This window comes from Aspergillus aculeatus (genome assembly GCF_001890905.1).
Source record: "Aspergillus aculeatus ATCC 16872 unplaced genomic scaffold ASPACscaffold_5, whole genome shotgun sequence".
NCBI classification, from domain to species: Eukaryota; Fungi; Ascomycota; class Eurotiomycetes; order Eurotiales; family Aspergillaceae; genus Aspergillus; species Aspergillus aculeatus.
In genome coordinates this window covers 378,140-405,637 of record NW_017962980.1, presented here as the reverse complement: position 1 = coordinate 405,637, position 27,498 = coordinate 378,140, and the positions used below count along the sequence as shown (strand labels likewise).

At 52.6% G+C, this 27,498-nt stretch overlaps 10 protein-coding genes across 10 annotated transcripts; 5 read left to right on the top strand and 5 right to left on the bottom strand.

Annotated features, from left to right (window-relative positions):
* Window positions 1-146: 146 nt before the first annotated feature.
* ASPACDRAFT_41536 (DUF3431 domain-containing protein) lies at window positions 147-1,103 on the top strand (the record flags this gene model as incomplete). Its single annotated transcript, XM_020200955.1, has 4 exons — window positions 147-174; window positions 233-329; window positions 403-969; window positions 1,034-1,103. The coding sequence occupies 4 exons, from the start codon at window positions 147-149 to the stop codon at window positions 1,101-1,103; spliced, it is 762 nt and encodes a 253-aa protein (XP_020057611.1).
* A 326-nt stretch (window positions 1,104-1,429) lies between these two features.
* On the top strand, window positions 1,430-3,840 carry ASPACDRAFT_41535 (uncharacterized protein; the record flags this gene model as incomplete). The annotated part of the gene is made up of 3 exons (XM_020200954.1): window positions 1,430-1,845; window positions 1,909-2,461; window positions 2,548-3,840. The coding sequence occupies 3 exons, from the start codon at window positions 1,430-1,432 to the stop codon at window positions 3,838-3,840; spliced, it is 2,262 nt and encodes a 753-aa protein (XP_020057610.1).
* A 282-nt stretch (window positions 3,841-4,122) lies between these two features.
* ASPACDRAFT_77078 (uncharacterized protein) lies at window positions 4,123-5,813 on the bottom strand. The gene is made up of 4 exons (XM_020204868.1): window positions 5,184-5,813; window positions 5,017-5,120; window positions 4,812-4,934; window positions 4,123-4,709 (listed from the first exon to the last, which is right to left on the bottom strand). Exons 1-4 carry the CDS (start codon window positions 5,328-5,330, stop codon window positions 4,568-4,570), a joined length of 516 nt encoding a protein of 171 aa, XP_020057609.1. The 5' UTR covers window positions 5,331-5,813; the 3' UTR covers window positions 4,123-4,567.
* A 2,435-nt stretch (window positions 5,814-8,248) lies between these two features.
* Window positions 8,249-11,165, bottom strand: ASPACDRAFT_1879862 (actin-related protein ARP5; the record flags this gene model as incomplete). Its single annotated transcript, XM_020198180.1, has 5 exons — window positions 10,614-11,165; window positions 10,220-10,543; window positions 9,196-10,136; window positions 8,366-9,142; window positions 8,249-8,281 (listed from the first exon to the last, which is right to left on the bottom strand). Exons 1-5 carry the CDS (start codon window positions 10,801-10,803, stop codon window positions 8,249-8,251), a joined length of 2,265 nt encoding a protein of 754 aa, XP_020057608.1. The 5' UTR covers window positions 10,804-11,165.
* Window positions 11,166-11,229: 64 nt separating this feature from the next.
* On the bottom strand, window positions 11,230-11,775 carry ASPACDRAFT_1854662 (DASH complex subunit DAD4). Its single transcript, XM_020197399.1, has 4 exons — window positions 11,702-11,775; window positions 11,579-11,635; window positions 11,485-11,529; window positions 11,230-11,428 (listed from the first exon to the last, which is right to left on the bottom strand). Exons 1-4 carry the CDS (start codon window positions 11,702-11,704, stop codon window positions 11,282-11,284), a joined length of 252 nt encoding a protein of 83 aa, XP_020057607.1. The 5' UTR covers window positions 11,705-11,775; the 3' UTR covers window positions 11,230-11,281.
* Window positions 11,776-12,122: 347 nt separating this feature from the next.
* Window positions 12,123-12,686, top strand: ASPACDRAFT_51183 (uncharacterized protein; the record flags this gene model as incomplete). The annotated part of the gene is made up of 1 exon (XM_020202442.1): window positions 12,123-12,686. The coding sequence occupies one exon, from the start codon at window positions 12,123-12,125 to the stop codon at window positions 12,684-12,686; it is 564 nt and encodes a 187-aa protein (XP_020057606.1).
* A 1,132-nt stretch (window positions 12,687-13,818) lies between these two features.
* On the top strand, window positions 13,819-14,560 carry ASPACDRAFT_41530 (Got1 family protein; the record flags this gene model as incomplete). The annotated part of the gene is made up of 5 exons (XM_020200953.1): window positions 13,819-13,849; window positions 13,944-13,970; window positions 14,033-14,081; window positions 14,156-14,171; window positions 14,264-14,560. 5 exons carry the CDS (start codon window positions 13,819-13,821, stop codon window positions 14,558-14,560), a joined length of 420 nt encoding a protein of 139 aa, XP_020057605.1.
* Window positions 14,561-15,176: 616 nt separating this feature from the next.
* pfy1 (profilin) lies at window positions 15,177-16,436 on the bottom strand. Its single transcript, XM_020204867.1, has 5 exons — window positions 16,207-16,436; window positions 16,089-16,104; window positions 15,912-15,996; window positions 15,680-15,814; window positions 15,177-15,557 (listed from the first exon to the last, which is right to left on the bottom strand). The coding sequence occupies exons 1-5, from the start codon at window positions 16,232-16,234 to the stop codon at window positions 15,426-15,428; spliced, it is 396 nt and encodes a 131-aa protein (XP_020057604.1). The 5' UTR covers window positions 16,235-16,436; the 3' UTR covers window positions 15,177-15,425.
* A 1,687-nt stretch (window positions 16,437-18,123) lies between these two features.
* ASPACDRAFT_77071 (uncharacterized protein) lies at window positions 18,124-20,601 on the top strand. The gene is made up of 2 exons (XM_020204866.1): window positions 18,124-19,241; window positions 19,292-20,601. The coding sequence occupies exons 1-2, from the start codon at window positions 18,330-18,332 to the stop codon at window positions 20,291-20,293; spliced, it is 1,914 nt and encodes a 637-aa protein (XP_020057603.1). The 5' UTR covers window positions 18,124-18,329; the 3' UTR covers window positions 20,294-20,601.
* A 161-nt stretch (window positions 20,602-20,762) lies between these two features.
* Window positions 20,763-27,080, bottom strand: ASPACDRAFT_1879860 (RNA helicase SLH1). The gene is made up of 3 exons (XM_020198179.1): window positions 21,601-27,080; window positions 21,232-21,570; window positions 20,763-21,198 (listed from the first exon to the last, which is right to left on the bottom strand). Exons 1-3 carry the CDS (start codon window positions 27,003-27,005, stop codon window positions 20,886-20,888), a joined length of 6,057 nt encoding a protein of 2,018 aa, XP_020057602.1. The 5' UTR covers window positions 27,006-27,080; the 3' UTR covers window positions 20,763-20,885.
* Between the last annotated feature and the right edge of the window lie 418 nt (window positions 27,081-27,498).

Sequence of the window (27,498 nt, the reverse complement as noted above, 5' to 3'; positions counted from 1 at the left end):
CGAACCTCTGACTGAACGATTCTTTGGACGCTGCAGTAGAAACAATGACAGCCTCTCCATGTGGTCCGTTACGACTTTTGCTCCATCGCACATGGACTCTATTGGTCATCTGCTGCATTCTCCTGGTGTTTCTATTACTGGTCGTGATGGGAGACGAAGCTCTCACAATCTCGCGTTGGTGACCCATTCCCTAGGTTTTCACAGCCTGGAGGTCTCTACTAACAGCCAGCAGATCGGCACCCGACAGTGAACCCGGACAGAACTTTGGCTTTGGTTGTGGCAAAGTCTCGAAGAGAGGATACCTCTTGGGCTTATCGGGTCATGCCCCAGTAAGCAGACGCCGTGCTCATGGACAGCTAGATGCGGACAGAAACCCGGCCTACTCACTAACGTCTTGAATAGCTGGAGGCCATACATCTATACTTCCGACCAAGAACCCGGATTTGTCGATCTCCCCGCGAATAAGGGCCGCGAGAGCATGGCCTACTTAACGCACATTATCGATAACTACGATGATTTGGCCGATATTACCGTGTTCATGCACGGCGGTGATAGCCAGTGGCATAATGATGTCAGGGACCTGGATTCGCCATCGTTGCTCCGCAGTCTCAATCTTCACACGGTGGAGCGGCTGGGATACGCTAATTTGCGCTGCCATCATCGCCCGGGCTGTCCGGTGGCCGTGCGGCCGTTTGACCCTGACATGGCTTCCGACCATAACATTGTGTACCGCAACTTCACCAGCATCTATGTAGACCTATTCCGAGTGCCTGTGGACCAGATTCCCCCAGAAATCGGAGGCGTTTGCTGTGGTCAATTTGCGGTCTCACGCGAGCGCATCCGGGGCCGACCGAAAGAGGATTACATGCGGATGCGCGATTGGGCTATCGCCACGGAGCTGGACAACTTTGCGGTCGGATCTGTATTTGAAATGCTGTGGCATATTATTTTTCTAGAAGCACCAGTTGCGTACGTGCTATGTCCCTGGCTGGTTGGCTGGAAATGCAGTGCTAACAGTCTCACGAATTGACAGTTGTCCCGATACCCAGCAGTGCTACTGTGAACTATATGACCTATGCAACGAAGAGCCCGACAACTCCTGAGTGACCTTCTCCAGGTTTTCGATGGAGCCATCAATCGAAGCGTCGTGACAGCTCACGGGCCACAGCGTCTCCTTTGTGGTCGTTTCTTCGGGGAATTACCGAAACAGGTAACAGTCTCCGGGAGGGATTCAGCGCCGAAAGTCTAGCCTTGTGCCTACGCCCAATGGCAACCACACATCGACTTCAGAGGCAAAATGGACATGCAGCCTTCGTTCCTGGATCCGGTACAATGAGCTTGGCATGCTCTGACTCGGAAAGTATAAGAACCACCACCTACACGGCTCGAACCACATCCGCTGTCATGTTTGCGGCCCGGTCCCGCGATTATGGCGCTGCCGGGGGCGCAAATAGGTCTGGATGAATTCCATCGTTCTGACCCCCATCGTCTACAAGTTAGACATAGCGAGGATCAGCGCCTTCTTCCCAGCGGTGGAGAAGTCACTCCATCTCGACCCAGCTCAACTAGTACAGTAAATAGGTCCTCGACCCGTCAGAGTCTTCGTTCCAACACAGCAAATGGTCGCGATGGCGATTCTAGCAGTGGGGGTGGACCTTCTCAGGCCAGCCAACCAGCTACTACCGAGCCGGCCGCGTCACTACTGCTCAAGAAGAGAAAGTGCTGGCGGTGGAGGCATCTTTTTGTAAATCCAGGGACGAACGAAGCTTATGAACTCCATGACGATGGCGCCACGCTGACGCGCATCGTGTTCCTTCGGGTCATGGCCCTTTTCATACTTATAACGTGAGCTACCGGGCACTCTGTGCGTTCATTCTTCATACTATCACTAATTACTGGCATCAAAAGAGCAATCGTTCTCGGTGCCATTGGGAAGAGCTATGATATCGCATCCCTTACGGTCGGAAATGGTATTCTTGTTGATGAAGATGCCCAGCTCGCCGCCATTGGTGTGATAAACAGTATCCTGCAGCTCCTCACCCAAGGGGCTCTCCAGCACAGTTTCACTACATTGGTCACCCGCTGGATGACTGGAAAGGGGCAGAAGGGAGCCAGCCTGTTAGACTTTGAGCTGTACGAAGAACACCAGATTCCCTGGGCTGCCATTTCCGCGTTCAAAAAGCGATGCGAACTTGGTGTGCGCAAGCGTATCGCATGGCTACGATTTGGCGGTGCACTGGCGGTAGGGATCTGTCTCTTTCTGCTCGGGGCAGCCATGAACACTATTGCCATTCCCAAATCCCGTTGGTGGCCAGACACGCGTTATGTGGTGCCGGATCCTCCGGATGATCGATTCTATTTCACGAACCAAACGTCCCAGATAGCGAGCGTCAGTCGAATGTCGCTGTGGGGCAAAGCCTGGGATATGGTGCGCATCGGAGGGCCTGTTTCTTGGGAGATGGTACGATTCGCCTTTTTCTTGTTTTCTTTTCTTTTTCTTTTTGCATTTGCCTGTCAGAACGATGCTTACAAGTCCGTTCCCTCCAGGCACACTCTCTAGCAGCCTATCACTCCCTGCAAGCCCTGGGCCTTCTTTACAACACTTTCAACAACGCGCCCGGTTGGCGGTCCCTCGGGGATAACGACGTACCTGCCTTTAGCGCAATCCGGATCCCTGAGTCCTCCGCAGTTATCCAATCGATGGCCGTGCATGGCGACCTCGCCATCCAGATGTACGAGGCGCAGAAAGCACACAGCAAGCACAGCTGGGCACGATACTCCACCGGATGGAACGCGCTTCTCCTCATCCCCGGTGTCCTCCTTACTACCTCCTGTACCGACCACTCGAATTCCAGCAGCAGCAGCAGCAGCAGCAGCAGCGCAGGGGCCTGGGAAGCCACCTCCAATTCCAACGCAACCATCACGCTCATCATCGGCCCCGTCACCAACATCACCAACGACAACAGCACCAACACCTTCCCTGGTGCCACCTGCCAGCTCCAGGTCCAACAAGCCCAAATCCCCCTGGGTCAATGGCTGTACTCCGGCACCAGCAACTACGCCTACGCCATCGACTACGGCGAGAACAACCCCAACCCGGCCCTCGCCCTCCTCCCCAAGAACAGCACGTCTCAGGCCGACGCCTCCATCGCCGCCGAAACCACCAGCTGGTTCACAGCGATCCTCCCCAACCTCCAATCCTTCACGTCCGACCCTGCTCTCCTCAACCTCACCTCGCTAGCGCTCACCCTGGCCGATGACCTCGTCAGTTTGAACCGGGGGTACACGCGCCTGGACGGGGTGGCAGCTGTCGTTGCCACGGTCTTCACGGACATGATCACCTCGTTCGACTGGACGTATTCCGCTGTGCTGCAGGAGGCGACTTCCGAGGCGGCTAGTGGTAGCAATGGTACGGTCCAGACGACCCTGCAGGGTCCCGTGCGGTGGCAGCTGTATGGGTCCGGACCGCGGTTGCCGTGGGAATGGACCATCGCCATCGTGCTGGCGGTGGCGGTAGGAGTGCATGTGGTGGACCTGGGGGTGGTGGTATGGTCGCGGGGGTTGCGGGAGGGGTTTTGGCTGAGTCTGGCTGGAATGATGGCTGTTGCGGGTGCGACGAGGGGGACCCCTACTTCTTCCTCTGCCGACGATGCAGGTGTGGCGACGGAGGGACCAACGGAGACGAGGTTTATCATTCGAGAAGAGAAGCCAGACACATTAGAGGGACAGGCGGGCGAAGGCGAGGAGGGGAAAGTGGTGCTGCTGAAGGCTGGGGAGGATGATGACGAGGACCGGTATGCGGTAATGCGGCCGGGGAGGAAGTATAGAGGTGTTGGATAGGATTCCTTGGCTTTTTCGGTGTGTGTTGACGAACGATGCCAGGACTCAGTTTGTTTTTGACTAGATGGCTGCACAGATCAAAGCTTATAGACGCGGTTGATTGTTAGTATTGTCGATTGCGATAGAGTCAGATATACGAGCAGCTCTGCATGAATGCGAAGCATACTTACGTCAGGTCCAGTTAAAAAAAGGGAGAGCATCGTCGCAATTGTTTCCTGATTCTAGGAAGAATTACGTGCCGAGTTTCATTTCAGTCTAACTGCACTGAGAGGGTTGAGAAAAGGAAGATTAAGTTGATTACTATAACTATAAACGTGGTAGCGAGAAAGGTATAAACAACAACAACAACAACCATAACCATACCCACTATCTCTTCACCGACCTCATCATCATCATCATCAACATCATTAGATCCATTATCGCATCACCATCACCATCACCATCAACCAACCAACAAACATAAAAATCAAGTCATCATGCAACCCTTCATCCACAACAAGATTAAACTAGTAAGTAAGTAGCAAGTCACGGCCGGGTGAGGTGGTTCCAGCTGACCCAGAACATGGTATCATCATAACACGGTTCGAGAAAATTCGAGACAAAGTCGATCTCGCATCCCATCATCTTCGGTATAGTTCAGTAACTCAGCCGATGACAGTGTCCAAGACCAGCACATTCCTGTCCAGTTTAGTTCAATTCAATTCACACCAAGTGACTGGTGGAGACCCTAAGCCGACGCAGCGAGCGGCGCATCCGCGGGCCCGCCGTGCGCACCGCCCGTGTGCTTCTCGCGGGCGGGGGCGGCGTTCTCGCGGCGGTAGGCCCAGAGGGCGCCGACTTCGAGGAAGATGGCGAAGAAGGTGAAGATGCTTTTTAGTGGGTGTTAGCATTCGCTTCTTTCTTTTGACTCAAGGGCGGGTGGGGATAAATGCGCGAGAGCTGTAACGCAAGGGGGGGGGAGGGCAACGTACAAAGTGAGGAAGATGAAGGCCTCGTTAGCTTTCTTCAGGGCGCAGGAGGCCCCCGGGGGAGCGTTGGCGCCGCAGTTGTGCCAGTTGTAGTCTTGGGCGGCGAAGATGAAGGAGGTGAGCCATCTTTTTTTTTGTCAAGGTTAGTGGGGTTGCTCTGGGGAAGGTTGTATAGGGTTTAGACTTGGGGACAGGAAGGGGAACGTACAGGTAGGAGAAGATCACGTCAATCGCTAGGACGAACTTGCTCAGGGCGTGGGGCATGAATGGCGAGACGAAGGCCGGGAGGAAGAAGACTACGGACATGGTGGACTAGACCATACAATATGGTGGTTAGTCAAAAGGTGTATACCTCACAAAATCGGGAGAACGTACAATAACCTCATCGTAGATGATGTGCTGCCCGCGCGGACCCCGGTGGATGAAGTAGGAGGTGATGCCCATCACGATGACTGCGCTGGCCCATTGCATGAACCGGGTGAGCAGCTGCAGGGGACGCGCCACGGTGGTGGAGAGCAACATCTTCGTAGTATATCTCTTTGGCTCTGAGAAGGAGATGACCTGGGAAGATCGAGGGTCGGCTAGGGTTGCTATAAATCCGCTGGGGAAAAGAGAGAGCTGAGAAGAAAGAAAGCGCGCGATAGGGCAAGGCCTTGAGTGGTGGCTTTTGGTTCTTTGTGATCGAACTGGTTACAGACTGGTCCTGGATGGTATCAGATGTGTGACCTGGACAGGGTTCTTTATACTCAAGAGAAGGGGGGAATTGCGCATGGTCTATCCCTCTTCGAACCCAAGTCAACACCCAAGCGTAGCATTTACGTCAGAGGTCCATTTACGCTGTGATTGCTTTTTTTTTCCTTCTCTAATTCGGGGGCCTGCAAAGATTCCATCTTCTTCTGGTTCTGGCCCCAAAGACCAGATGCCGAGAGAACCGTGTGTGAAAGTTCGATGGTGGGAGGGAGATAGAGACAAAGTGTTGGCTCCCCCAGATGCGTCATAGTTTCCCTTCTGCATGAAGTAAGTTGATTCCGAACTTGGTCCAGGCTTTGGGCGATTGGGTGATGTTTTTCCTTTGATGGGGAAAAGATTTTGCAAGTTTGCGCTAGTGGCAGCTATAGCTAGCTAGTCAGTTGGTTGACATGGTTGATTAACTCAATTCTTGTCCAGTACCCTTGTTGATCTTCTGCCCAACGACAAGCATTGATGGACAGGGAGGGGGGGAAGACCATCACAGCTCAGCTTCGCAGGGGCCCGAAGCGGGAACGCTTGGCAGTGGACGATTGGCATCACATCACTGATCGGCAAGAGACATGGACTGATGGGGGGAATGTGGTGCAAGGGAGGAGGTTGCGTGATGACTGAATCATCGAGAAGTAACTTATAGTTGCTTCAATATCGGTTGCCAAATGGCCTGTCATCAGGGCTTGGCGCCCGGCATCCGGTACCGATGGTAATCTTACCGTCATGGTCTGGCCGCTCTTTCCGCCCTGCCCAGACTTTGCACCAGCGAGGTGAATTTCTCTTCTCTGATACTACGAGAGACTGCAAGAGAGATAACAACTGGACTAAAAGAAACAGCTGCGGAGACTCGAAGCAGCAAGAACAACAGCAGCAGCAGCAGCAGCAGCAGCAGCAGCAGCAGTAAGAGAACAGAACAGCAACCACCACCACCACCACCAAAAACCAGGAACCAGTGGCCGAACCACGCCACGTCCATCGTGCAACCCGCGGAAGAACAGGAAAGGTAGGTAAGGTTTCCAGTTGTTTTCCTTGCCCTCCTCTGCCTCTGTCTACGCCTATCGAAGCTTCGAGCTTAGCCGAACGGCGCTGCAGATCCTGCCGGATGCCTCCGGCAGCAACCAGAATGATTTCATTCTTTACGACTGATAGACTGATCAACTGACTGAGGAATGATATCCAAGACCCACAAGGCTGATAAGGAACATTTTTCTCTCAGTCTCATTTTTCGGACCTGGAGTTGAGCCCGCTTCCTCGCCTCATGCATGAGGAGTAAGTAAGATCAAGACATCGCAGACATACTATGTAGGTTCTGGAATCTACACCGACCAACCGACTCATCCATGTATGTATGTACTGCACAGTAGAATCGGCCCCAAGAGCCATCTCTGCGTGACGGTACCCTGACCCATCCATACGTATACCTCCATCTTCATGCACTGTGCAATAGCCTACCAATCCCATAGTCACAAAAGACTTCCAGTACGTTAACAATAACAGAGACAATGAATAAGTTACACCGTGATACAGACTCCACCATACACCATACTCCGAACCTAACTTACCTCACGAACCTCGTGACTACTTGACTGGCTCATCTTACCACTAAGTGGAATCATTAACTTTCGATGCTGGTCTGTCCTCGGATGGAAAAGCAGTATCCAGAACCAATTACAGCATCTCCAACCAGAAAGACCACGTCGGCTTTTGTTCCGAGGATCGGCCACACTTTGTTTCCCCCTCCCCCTTACATTTTCGGAGATCTGGGGGAGGGGAGGGGATCTGCTGCTGGTGCTGGTGCTGGCGGTGTTGGTGGTTTGTGCTGGTGGGGTTTGTGTTACGGTACTTGATTGACTGATTGTCCTTGGACAATTGGGACAATGGGTGAAAGTCTAAAGTATACCTACCCTACTATCTTATACCATACTTCACAAGGGGAAGAGCTATTGAACTCTCGCGCCCGGGCGGCGGTCTTGCAGATCAAAGATATCCTGGGATTTCAGATTTCTCTATCTGCAGAATTAGAGAGGTAGATGTTTCCATTAAATGGACGGAAAGACAAGATTCTTGATCAACTTTAGCAAAAGCACTTGGGTCCTCCGAAAGACAGAAAGAGGAGGGGAAACCATCTCTTGGCGGGAGGCTGATCGACCCGTGCCAACTACTCCACATACACACACCTATGGAGGACAAGTCTTGCTGGAAAATGAACTGACTTCAATATTCTAAAAGTTGAAAAGCTAGATTCAAAGAATAACAAGAGCTTTCTTCTTTTCCCAGTGCACACACGCACATCAAAAATTCAGAAACAGGTTCTTTTTAAAGGTTCAAGTAAGGTATTGGTTATCCTCCCTCCCACCCATTCCGCACTCGCTTGGACGCCAGACGCCTTGTTGTATACTAGTTGGAAATCTTCAACCCCACCACGTGCTTGAGGGCTTCGTCGTCCGCAACACAAAATCACATTCCAAGTCCTACTGGAGTATAAAGCTGGTGAGCATTGCAGTAACGGGACAAGCGGGCCAGCAACTCGGGTTCTATGAGATGCTATGGGTTTCTGTCATATCCGTAAACCCCCGGGGCGATGTTCAGTGACATCATGTCGGAAAGACAATCAGCGGATTAAGGCGGACATCCTAGATCGACAGGGTCGATAAGGTAAAAAAACACACCCACAAACACCCAACAAGTGTTTGGATATACTACCACGTGGTGACATTACCCAGATCATGTTCCTATTGTAGACCGTGGTCAGCCTCGATACATGCACACCACATCATCCGTTGTAAGACTTCCGTCGGAAAGCTCCACAAACTTACCTTGAGGTATTCGCTGCCCTTCTCGAGATACTCCTGCCGTGTGATGGACGACTTGCGGAGTTCCGAGCCCGACGCCCACTGAGCAGCGCCCTTCCAGGCATCTAGGATAGGGTCCGCCGCGCGGCGGACGTTCAACACGCTATTGGCCGGTAGACACGCCTGGAAATCGTGACGGAACCGCTCGTCGAAGTTCTGGAAAAGCGTATTGCCACCGGTGAAGAAAACATCGCGCAGCAGCCGGGCCTGTTCCTCGGGGTTCGAGAAGCGCTGGTTGACAATATCGGCGGCGATCTCGACCAGTCCCGCCTGGTCGATGCCGGCGATGGATGGCTTGAAGACGACCTCGGGAACCCGGATCCGCTCCACGTTCAGGTGGATCTGATGGGCCTCGCGCTGACTCTCTGGATCGAACGGCCAGGGACCCCGCAGGAACACGTGCACCAGGCTCTTGGTCCAGTCGGATTGCGCCGCCAGCGTGTGGTTCTCCGTGAATTCCGGATCGTATTCCAGAAGCTCCTTCTCGGCCGCGTCCAGCAAGCCGCCAAGATCCTCTTCCTCCTCCTCGTCACTTTGGTCGCCGGTGGCCACGGTGCGGTAGACACCCCAGTCTTCGTCGTTGGCGCCGAAGGTGTCGTCATCGCCGCCTCTCCGTCTCTTCTTGGGACCGTCCGCGGCGAGGTTGGCTAGGGTCTTCATGCGCATTTGGCTGGCGAGCGACTTGCGATTGCCCAGGTCAGCCTTCATCCTGTCGCGTTCTTTGATTCGTTGCAGGAGGCTCTATAAGACTATGTCAGTGCCAAAGTGCATATGTATGTAGGGAGATAAATTACCTGACGGTTAGCCCTTCGCTCAGCCAACCAATTGTCGAAATCGTTCTCCCGCTTCTCGCGGTCAAGCCTTTCTTCCTCCTCTTGACGGGCCTTCTCCTGTTCCTTCTCGGCCTTGGCGCGTTGGCGAGCCTCTACGTTAGACTTCATCAGTCGCTGGTGGCGCTTCTCCTTGAGCCCGGCCTCATCGAGCTCCTCGTCAGGAACATCCAGCAGCGGGAATGACATCTCTTCCTGAGGTTCCTCCGTCTCCTCGACGCCCAGGTCACGATTCCGCGAGCGCTTGATCGACCGCTCGAGATCGCGGATTAAGCGGTCAAGGTGTGCATCGTCTTTCAGATCCTCAGCTTCCAAAATGCGTCGGGCCTCCTTCTTCGACTCGGACGCAAGCCCCCGCTGTAGATCCTTGTAGTACTCCAGTTCCTGTTCCTTCTTCATCAACTTCTCCAGGCGCATTTTCGCAGCCTGCTCCTGCAACCTTCGCCCGCTCTCCTTCTTCCGCTCCGCAATGCGCGCCAGCTCCTCCTCCGTCTTCTCCGGCACGACATGCTCCGTATACGGATATTGGACGATGTGGTCCCGATCCTCCAGCCCCGTCCAATCCAAGTACCGGCTTAGTTCTTGATCGTAGTCCTTTGAGACATAGCAGTGCTTGTGCACCAGGTCTTGCATCTGGTTGTCGGTCATGCGAGCCGGGAAAGTCGGGTATTTCAACCGCATTAGCTTCAAGAGGTATTCCGACGCGTGCAGGCCGCCCCAGTTCAAGCGCGAGCAGTTCGACAGCAGGGCCTTGTTGTTCAGCACAGGAATGACATGCGTGGACGTATGCGATGAGGAGACGATGAGACCGTCCGTGCCACGGTTATACCGGTAGGAGAACAGGGAGTCGATCCCGTAGGCTACTGACGGCGCCGAATAGCATTCGAAGAGGATCTCGTTCATCACTGCAACCACATCAGCAACCACAAGTCCCCCTTTCCGTTTGATCACATCCACCCAAGAACGACGAGGCGGCCATCAGACTTACTGCGTCGCGGATAGTTCAGGTTCGCAATCGGCTCGGTCATAACGATGGGTCGGTCGACGCCTCCGTCGGCGCCCCCGTCCACCCCAAGCTTAATGAACAAGTAGTCCAGCACTCCCTCCATCACATCCCAGTTGCCCACCACGCTCGAGGCGGGATCGAACGCATACCGCAGCTGGCCGCGCGTCGTGGCGTCGACGTAGGCGTCATTTCCGATGAATTGACAGGCTTTGTTCAGTTTCCGATCGCGATACCGACTCATCACGGGGGGTATGATGAAGCGCGGCTTCTTGTCGAAGGACCAGCCCGCTTTGACCAGGTTGGAGCCTAGATCGTAGATGATATAAGGTTAGACACCGTGGTTCATAACCCGAAGAGAAGGGTGCTCTTCACTCACCATTGTCTATAACGATGGCGCTGGTGCCGGAGCTCTTCGCATAGCCTTCAGGCTGGGGTGCGTGGTACCCTCTGAACGGGTGATCTTGGACATTGTAGGGCGTGGGAGGTGGCGGTTTTGCGGCCGTCTTTTCGGAGGAATTGACTGAAAATCGCGTGGGAAGGACGGTTGAAATGGAAGTGATGGCCATGGTGGTCTTCTGGGGCCAACCGGGCCCGGTTTAACAGGACTAACAGTTCAAGAGCTTCTGGCGAAAACCGCAGTTCATTGCATTGCGATTTGTCGCGGGTTGCAATTTTGACTGGGCAAAGGATTGGTGGGTTAAGATGAAGGATGTCGAGAGCCCTCCCTCAAAATGGTTCTTGGAAGGGAGAAGAAGTCTGGAGGCGGCGGCGGAAGTGGTGATAAACGAGAGATAGTCAAGAGCTGGGTTCGCTGCACCTTCCGGCCGCCGGCGCCGCATGATGCCAAGATCATGGGGATACACCTTTTATACAGAACAAGCAAGGAAAATTGTCCGGATTTTACATAATTTACTCAACAGCATAAATCTCAAATTCACCAAAAGAATATTTCATTGGAACAATGGAAACGGAATATCATATCGTCGTAAGTACAATAGTGGACGCTGGCAGACGCTCAGGATGGCTCCTTCAGGTTGTCCGTCGCTAGGAGAAGTTAGCAACGTCGAACCAGGCAGGCGCTGTTGCCGACTTAGAATTTACTATACCTTCCAAGTGGAACAGGACATTGGACTGGTAGTTCTTAAACATCTGCGCTACGAGCTCAACATTCATGTTCTGGATGTTGATCTCCTGTAATGCAACGGTCAACACCATCGACGACAAATATGAAAGGATGCGGAGAATACCTGAAGATTGCGGTTCATGACCATGATTGATTCATTAAGTTTTTCCTGAGCCTGGTCAGTCGTGACCTCTGACTGATTAGTGGGAATAACACACAATGTTGCCGATGATGCGAGATAGCAGCAAGGCTTGCTGATGCTCGTGAGGACTTTCCTGCATGACTTTTAGTTCTTCTCCCTTCTCGTGATTCACTTGTACTTTGAGTCTGGGAGTGCTTACCATCGTGGTATATTGTAAGGTAGACGCTCTGAGATCGTTTGATAGTGATGTTTGTTTGTTGCTGCCCGTTTGCCAAAGAAACCAACCAAGATATCACGTGACCAATACCGATCGTTGCGTATCTCAAAAAGGGACAGTAGATATCATGCACAGAGTTGTTTCTAGAATCCATATGCCTCGATTTACAAGATTTCCAACAGGGTTCCTCTCCTGAAAGATTATTGCTGGTATTGGGGTGGTAATGCACGCGCCATCATACAACGACGGGCTGGGTCAATCCGCACATGCTTCCGGACCGTACTTCTAAGATTCTCCCTCAGAATCATCTCCGTCATTCGCAACCAGGCAACCAGCTTCTCAAACCACGACACCAACTCTGCACCATCAACAATCCGGAGCGCATTGAGACACGGCCTTTATCATGGCTCCTCTGACACCTGCAGATAGCGAGAAACATCAGCAACTTCTGGACCGTCTCGACATCGCGCACGTCCATCGCCCATTCCGCAACCCGCACTGGAAGCCCTCTCAACGGCGCAACAAGAATGTCAAACAGCTCATATCCGAGAGCTCGAGAAAAGAGGCCTCGGTGATGGCCACACAGACCAACTCTGGGGCCTCGACGCCGCTCCCCGCCACCACCTCCGCCAGCACCGAAGGAAGCCAGACCCCTGCGGAGGGCGGCTCACGAACCAACATCGCGCAAGCCGCGCAGAACCTCTCCACGCTGGTCCTGGAAAAGAACGCTCGCGCGGCCTTCTCCGGCCCTACTGTGACCTACACCAACATCGAGTCCGCTCCGTCCTTGAACCCTTCCCAGCAGACCCGATACTGCGACATCACCGGCCTGCCGGCCCCATACACGGACCCCAAGACGAGACTGAGATATCACGACAAGGAGGTTTTCAGCGTGGTTCGGACGTTGGGACAGGGTGTTCCGGAGAGTTATCTGGAATTGAGGGCTGCACACGTTGTGCTGAAATGAGCTTATGATATCTGGGAGTTAGTTTTTTTACCATGGGATTATATAGGGTAAGTCCCGCATGATCTACGCAGAGTGAAGAACAGATGAAGAGTCGGATCTAATGCTATGTTCCTAGCTAGGCGCTATGACTCTTTTCTGATTTTGAGATATAATAATGTACGACCAACACAGTCAAGCGATTCCATCCACCTGCCCCTCTCGAGACAGGTTCAAGGAACTGCTCCGGCTTATTCGTGATCTTGTATTATAAAAATACGATTTTGATCTTCGCCTCTGTGCTGGAAGAACCAGCACTCGACTAGTACCGACGCTCCACCGGTGGGAACGTCAGTTACAGCATCACTGGGAATACTGTCGCCGCGGCGTATGGTTGCGCTCAGCCACAGGCTGGCAGGAAGATAGGATACGGGAGGAGAAGGTTGGGAGAGGACCTGGCGGTTGCAAGCACGCGTCGTGCTTGTAGTGTCTTTCCATGTCGTGTTTTTCAACAGTAGCACTAGGAATCAACCATTGAAGTGTTGTTTTGGTGTATTTATCCATTGGTTCACCTCGTCATAAGAGGCATTGAACCGAATTGACGACATGGCCAACCGATAGCTATTGTTGAGGTGTTGACCACAACACCATAACAAATCTCGAAAGGAGAGTCGGTACTGTTAATGAGAGAAAAGGAATATGGGAGCAAAATAGCGAGTTTTGTGGAAGTGCGGAAGCCAGTCGACCGCCATCCCAAGACGGATTAGCTCTCATCTCGCCAAGAAAGGAACGTGGCAGAATTGGGGAATTCTGGGCGCCTATCATCAATGTTTATTCAACTCGTTGGGGAAATCAGTTGATTGTGTACTAGCGATTGGGACGATACAGCCTTGAGCTTTTACTCTATCCTTCGGCTTAGTCCCACTCGCCTCTACGAGCGCCCAGCTTTCGTTGTCTCTCTGATCAACGTCTCCGCGCGCACGCGACATCTCTGCCGCTCATCGCGATCCTCTCCGCAGGCATCTGTTTGTCGATCTACTCAGCATCTCGAGTTTCGCATCGTGCATCCAATTCGAATCTTTTTGCCGTCAACTTAGGACCACCGTCCCCTCAGAAATATCAAAATACCTACGAATCCTGCATCAGTGAGACAAAAATGCCAACCATGTGGCTGTCCGACAATCAGAGTAAGCGCAACCGGCAACTCCGATCTACGAGCCTCCCAGCACCAAGCTCCATAAAGCAGAGATTATGGCTAACACAGCGTCTTCCAACCCACAGAGATAGGAGTCATCTTCTGCTCCGCCGGTACGTCCACACACCACCAGTCTCACCCGACCAAGACCAAACCAATTGACCCCATCCAACAGGAGCACTATTCCTCTTCGGCGGAGTCCTCATGTTCTTCGATCGCTCACTGTACGTCCCAAACACCGACCCTGCTCTCCCAACCTACAACGTATCACCACAAAAGCTAACCTCAAACCTCACAGACTTGCCATGGGCAACGTACGTTCCACTCTTCCTTCGCTCTCCCCCACCCTCCCTTCGTCTCGCAACCCTCTCCTCCGCCAACCCAAACTAACCAAAAGACAAAATAGATCCTCTTCCTCATCGGCCTCACCCTCATCATCGGCGTCGAAAAGACCTTCGCCTTCTTCTCGCGCCGCCAGAAACTCAAGGGCACCGCCGCCTTCGTCGCCGGCATCCTGCTCATCCTCCTCCGCTGGCCGCTCACGGGCTTCATCATCGAGCTGTACGGGCTGTTCATCCTCTTCGGCGACTTCCTGGTGACCATCGGCCAGTTCGCGGGGAATATCCCCGTCGTGGGGCCGTACATCAGGACGGCGTTGGAGGCGCTGGCCGGCGGCCGGCGGAATGCCGAGTTGCCGGTATAATATCCTGGAAATTGGGATTCTTTTCAGCTTTCTGGCCCCAGATCTCATCCTTTCCCCCGTGCGTCAGAAAAAAAAAGCTTGAAGCAGCTCTCTACTGTCGTGGAAGCCTACTTCGATAGGTGCCAAGCGACTTTTGCGGATGTGGTGTGCGTAAACCCTGGGTCTATGCATGCAAACGGAAGACAAAAAAAAAAAAAAAAAAAACACAAACCTCCCGTATATTACATGAGTGGCGTGATATAATGTTAACGTGTAAAACGAACCGGTATCACGAGACTTGCCTACTTACCGTTCTTACGACTTTTACTTCTTGGAATACGAAATGTGGAATGTACTGGTTCATGTACTTTTTGTTGCGGTGTGGTGAAGGATATGTCCCTTGTACTTGGTTGCGGAAGAGGGAGGGAAGTCATTTTTCGGCGGGGTGCATATGTGACTCTGGCTGGAGTGTATTAGATGTTGTAATTGTTAATATTTTTCTCTTCGGGCGGTGTCTTTCTTTTTCATTCGTTGCAGACCGGTTATTGGATATATAGACATTCGTTTTCATATTAAGTAATGATTACATATACTGGAGCACAGTGGACTAACAATTTCGCAAGAGCTCTGACAGGTTGCATCATCCATCTAGACAAGAATCATCTCAGGAGAATGAAAAGGTGGCACATATTTGCACATATCTACGCGTTGTAGCTGATATCATATAACAACAGGAGAAAGATAACAAAGGAGAAAATTAAGAACAGACAAAATCGAGAAGGAGACCACCGTGTTCTACATTCAGAGTATTACCACTGCTCCCCCTTGACTTGTCACCCCCGCCCCCAACGACAGACTTTTTGGTTAGGTGTATACACCGGCCCATCTACCGGGGGTTGTTGATGTAGTCAGCGAGGTTCTCGACGACGGTGGCGGCGTTGGTGGTCTGGACGGCCTCGCCGTGGTGGGCGACGAAGACGCAGGAGTTGGCCTTGACGATGACGATACCCTCCTTGCCCTGTGATACGATTGTGATTAGTTCATCTTGTCAGGATATGGGCGGAAATGATGATCCCATGCGAGAGGATCAGGAGTCTGGAGGGGGGATTCAAAGATGAGCACAGGGAGAGGGAAGCGTACCTTCTTGCCGTACACGCTGCGCTCGTCAGCCTTGATGGTAACGAACTTCTCTCCTCCGACGATGATACCGTTGGCGAAGGCGCTGCTGGGGTCCTTGAAGATGGCGGCGAGACCGGTCAGCTCCTGGGGAGCGATCTAAACAGCGGGGTCAACTCCGAGTTCCATTCGGTAAAGAGAGGGGATATGGCCGGATGGGTGACTGCGCGCCGACCCGATGGCGGTGGAATCATACCGTGAAGCCGGGGGACGAAGCCTCAACATCGGAGAAGTCATAGGCGAGGATGGCAGCCTTGTCGAATTGGCCGGATCCCATCAAGCTGGAAGGTGATGGTTGTGTTAGGGTACATGCTGAGCTGGAGCGATATAGGGATGCATTTGAAGCGGGGTAGAGGCGGGATGGTCTATATACCTGGAATCGACATAGCCTGATCAAAACAAGAGTGAAATTAGTTATCGGATACAGAATTGATAGTACGCAGCAAGAAGCAAGGATAGAGATCCCTGATGCAGAGGAACGTCGAGCATACCTTGCCAGATAGCGGAGTGCTGACCCATGGTGACGGTGAGAATAGAAGTGGTGGGATAAACAAACGACGGAGATGGTCGGGAAGAAGAACGGAAAGGAGGAAAGGAGGAAAGTTCCCACAAGGCAGAAAGAGTAGGGGGGGTAGAAGGCGGTCGTCCAAGGAAAAAAGTCGGACCAGGAAAGATGATAAGTGAACTACTATGTAATGCAGTTGATGGATAGGAGGAGAGGTTGAGGGAAAGGAGGGGAAAGGAGATGAGATGAAGAGGGGGGGTTAGTCAGAAAAGAAGATGATGAGGTGGGGGTTTTTGTTGGTCGCTCGCGCGCTTTCTCTCTCTCTTTCAGTTCTCTTGCTCTCAATGTGCCCCGCCAAGCTCCATCAGACTAGATTGAGACTGATTGACTGATTCGATCATTCTTGTTCTCTATAGTTCTCTATAGGGGTTTGTTCTATTACTGACTAGTTCCTACTGCTCAGCTTAATCTTTCTCCTCCATTCACTATCTCAATAGTGCGAACCCTGATTGTCCCCTCATTCTCCCCTCTACGTCATTCCTCTCTTGCACCCGCGTCTGATCCGTGGTTTGGAGCTGTCTGTCTGTCTGTCTATCTAATCTGTTTAGGCTTCCTGCGTGAATCCGACTCAAGCTGGCTGTCAACAGACCAAGAGCAAACCGGTCTAAAGATGAGAGGTCTGGGGCGGTGGAGGGACCAAAACACCAGGTCTCCATAATCCGAGGCAATTCGGAATAGTCTCCCTGCCTTTGCAAATGCTAGACCCTGTTCAGTCCCACCGATGTCCTTACCGCCTCTTCTGTCTCTGCGCAAAGATGTCGAAGAACTGAGACTTTTCCCCTTAGCGCATGCTTGCAAATGGGCAGTGGCGAAATGCATGAGACTAGGTCATGTGTTGAACATCAACTGCACTCTTCATTATGCACTCTGCAGCCTTCCGGCGACTCTACTCTTCTCGAGTTACGACTGTATTCGCTCCCGTTGACGGAGCCTCACAGATGATCGACTTAGTCATGGGACCGGGCCACGTCAGATGCAGAAACAAGGGAAATTAGCCCTCGGAACAACCGTCCGTTGGTCACGCAGTCAGTCAGTCAGTCGCTCTGACAGCTGCAGACTTGCATCTGACATTCTTGTCGTACGTACTTATAGTCTTCCATGGACATGACACAACTCAATCATGACCTGTCATACCCACCGTTGTGCAGGAGCGAACGGCACGCACGTGCAAGAGAGCACGGAATCGGTCTGAAACAGTCTCCTTTCGCTTGTAGCACCCACCTAAAATCTGTAACAAAACCCCCCTTTGCTGCAAGTATCAGCATCTTAGATTTCCTTGGTGAGAACATTGTTATTGGCTCAGAGATCTCTTTAACTCCAGGACGATGTCCAGCTGCGAGCTCAACCCTGCGTCTGCCAAGCTTGTTCTCTCGATCCCTCTCGCCCATGGGATGAAGCCGTAATCAAACGCTCAATCAATCAGATTCCGCGATAAGCACCTTCGTGGCGCTCACAGATGCCACACATTTTCCGCCCGCGTAGCTCCTGTAACGCCTCCTAGACAATTTTACTTCCAGCGCTCTCGTTGGTCACTGGGCTCTGGCGCTTCGTCAGATCTTACTCAGTCCAAATCCTATTCAGTATCTAGACTGACCATGGATCCAACAAAACAGTCTGACACTAACCAGCCCCTGCCGCTTGTTTCATTTAGGTGTTGCGTCGTCCGTCGGCCTCAGGCTCCACCCTAAACAACGGCTTTGTCTCGCGCTTCTTTCTTCCCCTCAACTTATTGCTTCTCCTCCATCCCTCCTTTTCTCCCGACCATGACTGAATCTTCGGCTTCGTGACGATTTCGTGGTACTGTTTCGGGCTTTCTGGAAGGCCGTCCATTCCTTTTACTTGCAAGCCTTCATGACTGGTTCTTGAAGTTCTTTTCTCCGACATTCTTTAACCGGTCACTCCTTTCCCGGTTTATATTACCACCTCCACTCTTTTATCTTTGCTTGATTCAACCTAAAGGGCGCTCACGGACCAGTCGAAATACGTTGTCTCATTGCTAGCAGCATATCCTCGATTTCTGGGGAAAGTATTACAACCGAATCATTCACCATGGCTCTAGGCACTTTTCGTGGAAGGTCGCGTACATTGCGCCAGCCAGAGGCCAGCTCCTCGACTGCTCAAAAGCACGCAGACGCGCGGCCGCGCAAGAACTCCGGACGTCACGAACCAATTGCAAACTTGCCTCAGGACTCTGCACGCCCAAAAACGGCAGAACAGCAGCAGCAGCAGAGGCATGTACAGGATGCCAATCCTGGCTTTGATTTCCAGATCCCAGCAACCCCCTCGAATGCCATGACTTCGCCAACGAGCCCGATCATCTCCCCGACAGACGGCTTGATTGGTGTCGCACTAGGAAGTCCCCGCATGGTTGAGGTGCCAATGGCAATGTCGCAAGAGCAACAATTCGAGAGGCCTCCGGAGACCCCGGTGCGACCATCGCTACAGCGCAAACCAAGCAAATGGAAGAAGATCGGAGGACTATTCAAAGCAAAGAGTGCATTGAGTGCACCTGTTCCTAACCAACCCTTCTATCGTGTCCAACCGACGACTGAGTGGCCCATGCCAGCTTCTGCAGTCTCCATTAACCGGCGCCAACCAATGCTCGAGGAGAGCCCCAAACTTGACGAGAAGCCCAAACCCGGGGATAACCATGAGAAGAAGGCCGACCCCAGGCCCGATGATCAACCCAGCCCCATCGAAGCTTGGCCATCCCTGGATCTGGAACCAACGCCGGAACCTACAGCCCTGAAGCACGAACAGTCGGAGACGACTGCCATAGATGAACCATCTCAGACCAATAACGCATCTTCGAGTTTCATGCCATTGCTTCAGATTGATCTTCCTGATATCCAACTGGAACGGTACAGTGTTATGTTTGGGGGAGTTCTGCAGAAGAATAGACCCTCATCGTTGAACCGACGGAGCAAGACGCTGAATGATGCGGACACAGAAGAGGCAAAGGTAAGTTGCCCATGCCTGCTAACTGTGATCCGTCTAACAACCTGTCCCAGCGACCATCGCCTCCGTCGCCCGAAATGGTTCCTCCTCGTCGAAGGGCAACCTCACCAACGCGTTCACGGTCTAACTCTCCGAACTTCACACTCTTTCCCGCCACCCAAGTTAGCAAGGCTTCCAAGGTCCTCGGATCGCAGAACATACCCCGTGGCCCTAGCCCATTACACAAGACTCAGACGTCATTAGCCGAGCCTCATCGAGAGGACGTGTCTAAGGATAAGAGCCATCTCGTTCTTATGGTGCACAGTTCCCCGTCCTCGCACAAGCAACAGAGCTCCGTGTCATCGTTCCAATCAGCAACATCTATCAGCCCCGAGGACGAAAGACTCCTTCTGCAGAAACTCAAGCCGGTGCGCAGCTACGTCGATGAGCGAGAGCCCGAATGGGAGATCATCAACAAGAAGTCCCCAAACACCAGCGAGCCTGTGCCTCCTATCCCTCCTGCCATCCCGCGGCCAAAGGCTCCTGCCACCCTGACGATCGACACGCAAGTGCCACCCATCAGGACTTCTGCTGATTCCCGAAGCGAAGCGTCATCGCCCTTTTCTTTCGTCTCATCAGCCAAGTCGCCCAACACACCTCGCAGCAAAACCAATCTTCCAGCGCGGTCTCCCACAGTCAGCCAGGCCAGCACCAGCACCACCAGCGTCACCACTACCCCAATCGCAGCCCGACGATTCCCACTCGGCGACGAGAGGAAGAACGCCAGCACGTCAGACCTGAACAAGCCTCACCCCACCGTGGAGATCTCCATTGCTCGATCTGTCTCCGTCTCCAGGGGCAAGGAGATCTCCATCGCTCGATCCGTCTCCGTCTCCAGGGGCAAGAAGCAAGTGATCGTCCCCATCCGGCCCCGGCTAGACCGCGCCAACACCACCGCCGCGGATCGGGTCGTGGAAACCAGGATCGCTCGTCCGCCGCCTCGCCTCCGAGACGGTGAGGACCTGAGCCCTAGACCTGGAAGTACGCGAACCGTCCGTGTCGGCAACTTCATTTGACATTTTCTTTACATTCGAGCTTATACTTTAGTCCATTCTTACGATCCTATGTCACACTCTTGGTTTATCTTCCTTCTTTGGTTGGCTCGATGACTTCTCTCTTTTTCTCTTTCTTAGCCGGCCCTCCTTTACAAGCGCAGGTAGCATATACTATTATGCTTTGATAGCTTACTTCTATCCATTTCCATGTGACATATCCCATTTCTTACTTTTGTCAGATCGATATCTGCCGTTTTTCAGTCATGCTGGGGTTCGAACAGTCTCCCATCTTCATGTTTTTATTTTTATCCCCATACTTTCTGTTTCCCAAATACCCCCACCTCGGTATCCAGTCCAAGGCACGGTCCGAGACCCTAGCCTTCTCAAATTAGACTTGATTTAACAATCCGAAAATCTTATGCTCTCGCGTTTCACACAAATAAACCAAGAAACCTTCTTCCAGATCCAAGCAAAACAAATACCTGAAACTCTAGTCATGTTCATGATTCATTTCCCAAGCATCTACTGTATCACCCCGACCAATTTTTCCCAAAGTTGAGAAAAAGAAAATCTTGTAGATCTTAAAAAGTATGTACAGAAAACAAAACAAAGACTAAGGGATCATTTCTTGGCCCTTCTCAGGGATAGTGGATTCCGGCACACTCTGCGTTTCAGCTCCCGTGGCGGCGGCAGCACTAGTCGGAACCTCCACCCGGGTCACCGTCCATTCCATGCCCGGGTACGAATCGCTAATCACGCGCACGTTGACCTGCTTGGTGCTAGGCGCCGCGGGGTTTTCGGGGAACTTGACCGAGGATCGGACTGTCAGTTGTTGCTGCTGCTGCTGCTGCTGCCGTTCATTGGGTTTCTTGGCGATGCTGCCGCTGCTACTGTTAGCAGAGGGGCCAGCAGCGCCACGGCCACTGCTGTTGCTGTTGTGACCATTCCTCTTTCCGCGCGGACCGGTCTGCCATGAAACACGTTTCAAGGCTAGCAGCTCCCCGTCCTGGCCATTGGGCTTCGCGCTGTAGATGAGCAGGAAGTATCCCTCGGTTTGGGGCTTGGGGAAGCGCGGGGCGTAGATCCGGCAGTCGCGGTCCATGGGGGCATTTTTGCGGGCGATGGAGACGGTTATCCCGCGGGGCGTGATGGTGGCGATGGAGACGGCAAGGTTGGGGAGGTAGGCTGTGGCCTTGGCGAACTGGGCTTGTGACGCGGAGAGAGTGAGCTTGCGCGCGAGCGAGGAGATGGCGCTGGTGGGGAGGGCGGCGAGAGCGGCAAGTGTGGGTGGGAGGAGGCTGCTGCTGCTGTTCTTGCCGCCCTTGGACTCGGTGTGATTGGTGATATCGACGCCGGGCAGGATCGACAAGGCCGAGTCCTCGGGCCAGCGGGCGGATTTGATGCTCTGGAGGAGGCTCATGAACATCTGGCACGCGTGCGGGTAGCCCAATTCGGCCATGACGTCAATTGAGGCCTGGATGATACGGATGCCCTGGTCGAGGACGGAGGTCTGATCACCAACATAATCGGAGATTGGGAGGTCGATGCGCGACATATACGCCTGCAAGAGGAGGAAGGCTTTCACGTGCGGGTCCCAGAGGGGCAAGTCGCCCATCGAATCGACGGAGAGAGGTAGGTGGTTCGCCAGTTCGGCGTTGATTAGGTCCTCGTTGTGCCGGACGGGCAGCTCGTCGAATTCGCTGGCGGAGCACATCCAACTCAGGACATCGTGGAAGGTGGGGTTGGGTTTGGCATGCGACATCAAGTAGCGGATAGTCTTGTGCGAGAGGTAGTAGTAACTCATGATCTTGCCAAAGGGAGTGGGGTCAACATCGCCAGTGGCCGAGTCGAAAGCGACACAAGATGATTCGGCGAGCTCGCTGAGGGACTGATCGACCAGGTCAATCATAAACTCTTGCGCTATAGCTTGAGCAGCCATGGTGTTGTGCTCCTCAGCCGAGATCTCGAGCCCATAGTACGATGGGTTCTTGTGAAGACGTCGGAAGAAGAAAGTCCAGGTCAGGTAGTCCAGAGCATCCTGTTTCGTGGTGATGGTTCCCGCGGACACTTCAGCGCCCAAGTGGTTGTCGAGAACCTTATGCAGAGTCGATTCGACAGGGAATCCGGTATGCAGAAAGTGCTTATAAAAGGCTTTCTTTGCGTCCTGCGTAAAGATGCGGGCAATGCCAGATGTGTCGAACTGCGGACGTCCTGCACGACCCAGCATTTGCAATACATCCGTCAGGTCCATGTCCCTGTAGCCTTCGATCTTAGCATCGAAGAACTGGGTACCCTTTACGACAACTAGATGCGCAGGCAAGTTGACACCCCATGCAAGGGTACTTGTCGCCACCAGAATCTGGATCTTGTTGTTTGCAAAAAGCTCCTCGGCTAACTGTCTGTCTGATTCAACCAGACCAGCATGGTGCAGACCGATTCCGAAGCTAAGTGCCTCTCGTAAAGCGTCATCCTTGACCCGAGTAAGGTTCAATTGCAGATCTTCTTCTGACATACGGACAAATCGTCGAGGATTATCTTCCATACCACAGTAGTTGATCAGATCCTTAGCTGTGAGACGGGTCTGTCGGCGAGAAGCAACAAATACAATGACCGGCTTGTCAGGCGAGTGATTCTTGATGGCAAGGAATGTTGGCCTGTTCATCGACTGCATGAGGGGACAAAAGCCACGCTGCTCAGGAAATCCATCGATGTAAATCTCAAGAGGCACAGGGCGCACTGAATGACGGAAGTTATAAAGACCTTCCTTGACACCTAGCCAATTCGCGAGGTCGCTAGCGTTTGCGCAAGCAGTGGACATACCCATCAACCGCACAGAGCCCTTGGACTGAGAAGCAATGTAGTTCATTCGAGACACGATGATTTCGAGAATAGGTCCTCGATCACCGCCAAGCAAGTGGATCTCGTCGATGATCACCAGGCTCACCTTACGCACGTAGTCTCTGGTCTGCCAACTACGCGAGATACCGTCCCATTTCTCGGGAGTTGTGATGATGATATCCGCGTCTCGGATTGTCCGAGTATCAGGAGTGTTATCTCCGGTCAACTCTACTAGCTTGAGACCCATGGGCGCTGTGAGACGCTTCTTCCAGTCCTGAACTCGCTCACGCACAAGCGCTTTCATGGGCGCAATATACACGACCTTGGAGCCGGGCTTCTCTCTAAACGCCCACCACATAGCCAGCTCTGCGGCCACCGTTTTTCCACTGCCTGTCGGGGAGCCTAACAGAACATTGGCTGGGGTGTGATATAAGAGATGGAAGATTTGGGTTTGCATAGGGTTGAAGAACTGGAAGCGTTGTCCATAGAGCTCTTCCAAAATCGGGTTCTTCAAGGCAGAGATAGGCAATGGCTGAAGATTGAGTAGATCGGTGTACACACTCTCGGTATCGGGACGAATGAGATGCTGGAACGACACCGGTGTGACCGTCTCAGCACCTAGCCATCGATCCGAGATCGCGCGGACATAGATCTGGCTAGGCAACGGATCGGACAGTGGAATTGTGAAGTTCAACTCGTGCTCATCATGCAACTTCTTCCGGCTCAGAATGAAGTACTCGTGGTGGTAAATCTCGGATGTTTCCGAGTTCTCCACCCAGATCCAGTACGATTCCGAGGCTCCATGGTGTCTGTCATTCCAGCTGAACTCTGGGTAGAGCAGAAGACGAATCCGCAAGACATCACGATTCAGTGGTGCAATCTCGGCTTCGACGCTTAGTGTAGGGAAGTTGTCCAGTAACTTTGCGAGCGTTCTACCCATCTTATGATTGTGAACCAGCTGTCCGATTTCGGCCGTTTCCATATCTCTCAAAGATTCAATAGCTGACGTTGGAAGCTTTTCATCCAAGTTCCTAAGAATTGGTTGAGGCAGGTCAAATTGATGGAACGGGTGGTCAAAAGGCCACATTTGCTTTTCGATCGATTTACACATCGACAAAAGCACTTGGCATTGGTAACCCCAGCGTCTATTCAGGGCTATCATGAACAGAGCACGGCAGATACGAGCAGCATTTTGCGCCACATAGCCGGTATCCGACACAAGAGCAAAGTCCTCGATTCTAGCGCGGGAGATGTATGACTGAAGCAAAATGTTGGTCTTTGCATGGGGTGAGTCGTTTCCACCCTCTACTTCTGTCTGGATAGCCTCGTCTCGTAGCCTGTTGAGTTCTTTCGACTCGCTCTCGCGTGCCTGTATGTTATCGAACTCACCGCTCATGCTAATCATGCTTAGCACATCAGCTTCAGTTGCACGTGGTCGCATCAAGTTGTTGAAGATTTCAATACTTGTTTGTAGGACATAATACTGGCTTGCTATGCGGCCCACGTCCTTGGCTTTAAGATCCTCCGTCTTTTCGTTGTATATGATCATTTGGCTCTTTTGAAGGACAAGTGCCGCTTGTATGATTAGCTGACGACGTCTCTGGACCAGCATCGGATCGTCGCGAATCTCGGCCCAGTCGATACCATAATTCCGGGGCTCGCGCAGCATGCGAACAAACAGATACGAGTATCCCAGCCATTGCACAGCCTCTGCGACTGAAGTGACCGTGCCGAGTGAGATCTCCGCATTCAGGTTGTCCACGAGACGACTCGAGAACCTGGATTCGATCGGCTGCTGCGACGTTACTGCGGAGATATAGTGGTTCAGTTTATCATGGGTGGTACAGATGAACCCAATACCAGTGTCTTGAAATTGGGGACGACCAGCACGACCAAAGATCTGCAATACGTCAAGGATACCCAGGTCGACAAATTTACCCTCCTGTGGATTGTAGAGCTGGGTACCCTTGATGACAACCGCCGCGGCGGGAAGGTTGACACCCCACGCGAGTGTGGCAGTACAACAAAGTACCTTGATTAGTCCTTCAGAAAATAGACGCTCCATCAGGTTACGGTCACTGCGACTCATTCCAGCATGATGGGTTCCAAGTCCACCCGCGAACAATTCACGCAGCTCGCGAGCCCGACTGCGCTTCACATCTGCCAAGCCGTTGGAGTACCCTTCTTCTTCTTGACAGCTAAAGAGGCCTTCACAACCATCTTCACTGGCCATCTGGCGAAGCATCCGAGCAGTTAGGACAGTATCTTTTCGTGAATGAACAAACACCATGACCTGATGTCCTCTCTCAAGCATATCGCGGACCTTCTCAAAGGCTACGACATCGATATTCTCACGCGACTGCTTAGAGCCAGGCTTCCCTTTAACACCAATAAAGTGTTGCTCTAGTGGTACAGGGCGGAAGGATCCATCGAAGTAGAACAGACCAGCCATTTTGTTGACTTTGAGAAAGTCTGCAACATCGATATAGTTGGGCAGCGTAGCGGACAGACCGACAATGCGAATGAGAGACTGTGTGCTTTCCACTTGACGCTGGGTACGGGCTACCAGGGACTCGATGACGGCACCACGCTCATCATGAAGCATGTGAACCTCGTCGATAATAAGCAGGCGCACCTTCTGTACAAGTTCCGTGTCGCCCGTGCTCTTTCGGGTTACCACATCCCATTTCTCAGGGGTAGTGACGATAATCTGAGTCTCCACAATCTCTCGCTTGGTCAACTGCATATCACCCGTCAACTCGCGAACCTTGATGTTTAGCCAAGCGAGCCTCTTCCCCAGCTTCTCGGTGACTTCAGCTGCCAAAGCCTTCATTGGGGCCACATAGATAATCTTGAAGTCCTCCAGCTGCACCGCAAACTCGGTTGCATCTGGCTGCTCGATGGGGTTTGGGATAGTGTTCTTGCCAATGGCGTTCAGGATCGTTAGCATTGCGGCATCTGTTTTACCAGCACCAGTAGGAGCACAAATGAGCATGTTTTCATTCGTCCTATAAGCGACATCATAGAGCAGACTCTGCATGCGATTCAAGGTCTTGTAACCTCTGAAGGTACCCTGGCAAAGACCATCCATGGATGCTATCGGCACCAACTTCTGACCGGGAAACAGGCTGCCCGTCTTGGATGCTGGGACTTCGATCTCGGTGTACTTCTTTTCTTCGATTTGCTTACTACCCATCGGCAGGCCATACCTCTTCCCTCCAAGGGAAAGCACGTTTCTGGATTCATGCATCTTGAAAACATGAGGATAATGCGGTTCAGTCCTGGTTTGTGCCTCCAACAGCGGCGCATGCTTATGCTCGTAGTCCTGCTGCCGCAGAGCTTGCTCGCGCTCCGCCCTGGTTTGGAGTCTACCAGTGAACAGACCATCTGTCTGGGCCTCTGTGCGTGCATGGGAGTGCGCATTTGCGATGATCTCCGACCTGTGGGCGATCAAGTCGATGACAAAATCGAGATCGTCGAATCCGACGATTTCGGCCAGCGACATCTGAAGTTCGTCATCTCCACTATCGGTGGCCAGCGCAGCTGTGATCTGCTGTGCAATGTCGTGTGCCTCGAGACCGGGTTTGTTGGAGGCCAAGCTTTGGCACTTCTGCTCGAGCCATGTCTGGTCGTATGCCGATGTTAGCGGGGCGGATGGAAGGTCATCAAAGTCATCATATCCCTCGCTGGATTCATCATCTGAGCTGATGATATCCCAGATGTCGTCGTCGATAGTTCCGGGCGATGAATAATCATCTTCAAAATCCAGCTCCAGGTCACTTCCGTAACTGGGTTCCTTGGCGGGGTCTGAGGGAAGCTTCAGATCGGCGATGGCCTGGCGCATGGCTGCCAGCTGGGTGAGCCATTGCGACTCGACAGATCCAGTGCCGTCCATTTTGATGAGTGAGGCGCAAACTGATAACGAGCTTCCAGCACTCCGAACTAAAAAAAAGGTGAGAATGAGAGTGAGTGGTGAGTGGTGAGTGGTGAAATGAGCCGGGCTGCTGGGCGATGACGGAAGTACCCGGCAGAATAGCCACCGCCTTGCAGCGCAATAGCGCTGGGCGGTGAGCCGAGTCTACTGTATCTATGACTACTTGGATTATGGATAGCAGAAAAGTGACATCTCACCGCCACGGGATGATTACTGACTACTTGTGAATATCATTCAGCAATTTAATTTATGCAGCATCTGGATTTGTGGTAGTGGTCTGTGCTGGTCCGGTGCAGAGCTGATGAAAGACGGACAAGATTCCAGACCAGTCTGATAACTAACTGACTGATTTGCTCAGTATGGATTGATAATCCGGATAAAAACTGCTTACCTAATTTGCACCGTGCCGATAGTTAGTCGGGGAATTACTGGGGCTTTGATTGCCTCCGTCCGG

Bases quoted from the DNA above. Each gene is read 5' to 3' on its own strand.
- ASPACDRAFT_77078 (XM_020204868.1), bottom strand. From the start codon at position 5,330: ATGTTGCTCTCCACCACCGTGGCGCGTCCCCTGCAGCTGCTCACCCGG. The intron at 5,121-5,183 runs GTACGTTCTCCC...TGTATGGTCTAG, and splicing joins TCATCTACGATGAGGTTATT to TCCACCATGTCCGTAGTCTT. The intron at 4,710-4,811 runs GTACGTTGCCCT...CCCACTAAAAAG, and splicing joins GCCTTCATCTTCCTCACTTT to CATCTTCACCTTCTTCGCCA.
- ASPACDRAFT_1854662 (XM_020197399.1), bottom strand. The intron at 11,530-11,578 runs GTGTGTTATTCC...GACCAGGCTCAG, and splicing joins CTCGCATCATCGGCAACATT to GAAAAACTTAATGAATCAAT. The intron at 11,429-11,484 runs GTATTCTCCGCA...GTTGCATTACAG, and splicing joins TCATGAACCGCAATCTTCAG to GAGATCAACATCCAGAACAT.
- pfy1 (XM_020204867.1), bottom strand. From the start codon at position 16,234: ATGGGTCAGCACTCCGCTATCTGGCAAG. The intron at 15,815-15,911 runs GTATGATTCCAC...CCCGCTGTTTAG, and splicing joins CTTCGTCCCCCGGCTTCACG to ATCGCTCCCCAGGAGCTGAC. The intron at 15,558-15,679 runs GTACGCTTCCCT...ATCGTATCACAG, and splicing joins GCAGCGTGTACGGCAAGAAG to GGCAAGGAGGGTATCGTCAT.
- ASPACDRAFT_77071 (XM_020204866.1), top strand. From the start codon at position 18,330: ATGGCTCTAGGCACTTTTCGTGGAAGGTCGCGTACATTGCGCCAGCCA. The intron at 19,242-19,291 runs GTAAGTTGCCCA...AACCTGTCCCAG, and splicing joins CGGACACAGAAGAGGCAAAG to CGACCATCGCCTCCGTCGCC.
- ASPACDRAFT_1879860 (XM_020198179.1), bottom strand. From the start codon at position 27,005: ATGGACGGCACTGGATCTGTCGAGTCGCAATGGCTCACCCAGCTGGCA. The intron at 21,571-21,600 runs GTCCAAGGGCGG...CAGCAGCAGCAG, and splicing joins GATATCACCAATCACACCGA to CCTCCTCCCACCCACACTTG. The intron at 21,199-21,231 runs GCGCGGAAAGAG...CAACAGCAACAG, and splicing joins GTTTCATGGCAGACCGGTCC to CAGTGGCCGTGGCGCTGCTG.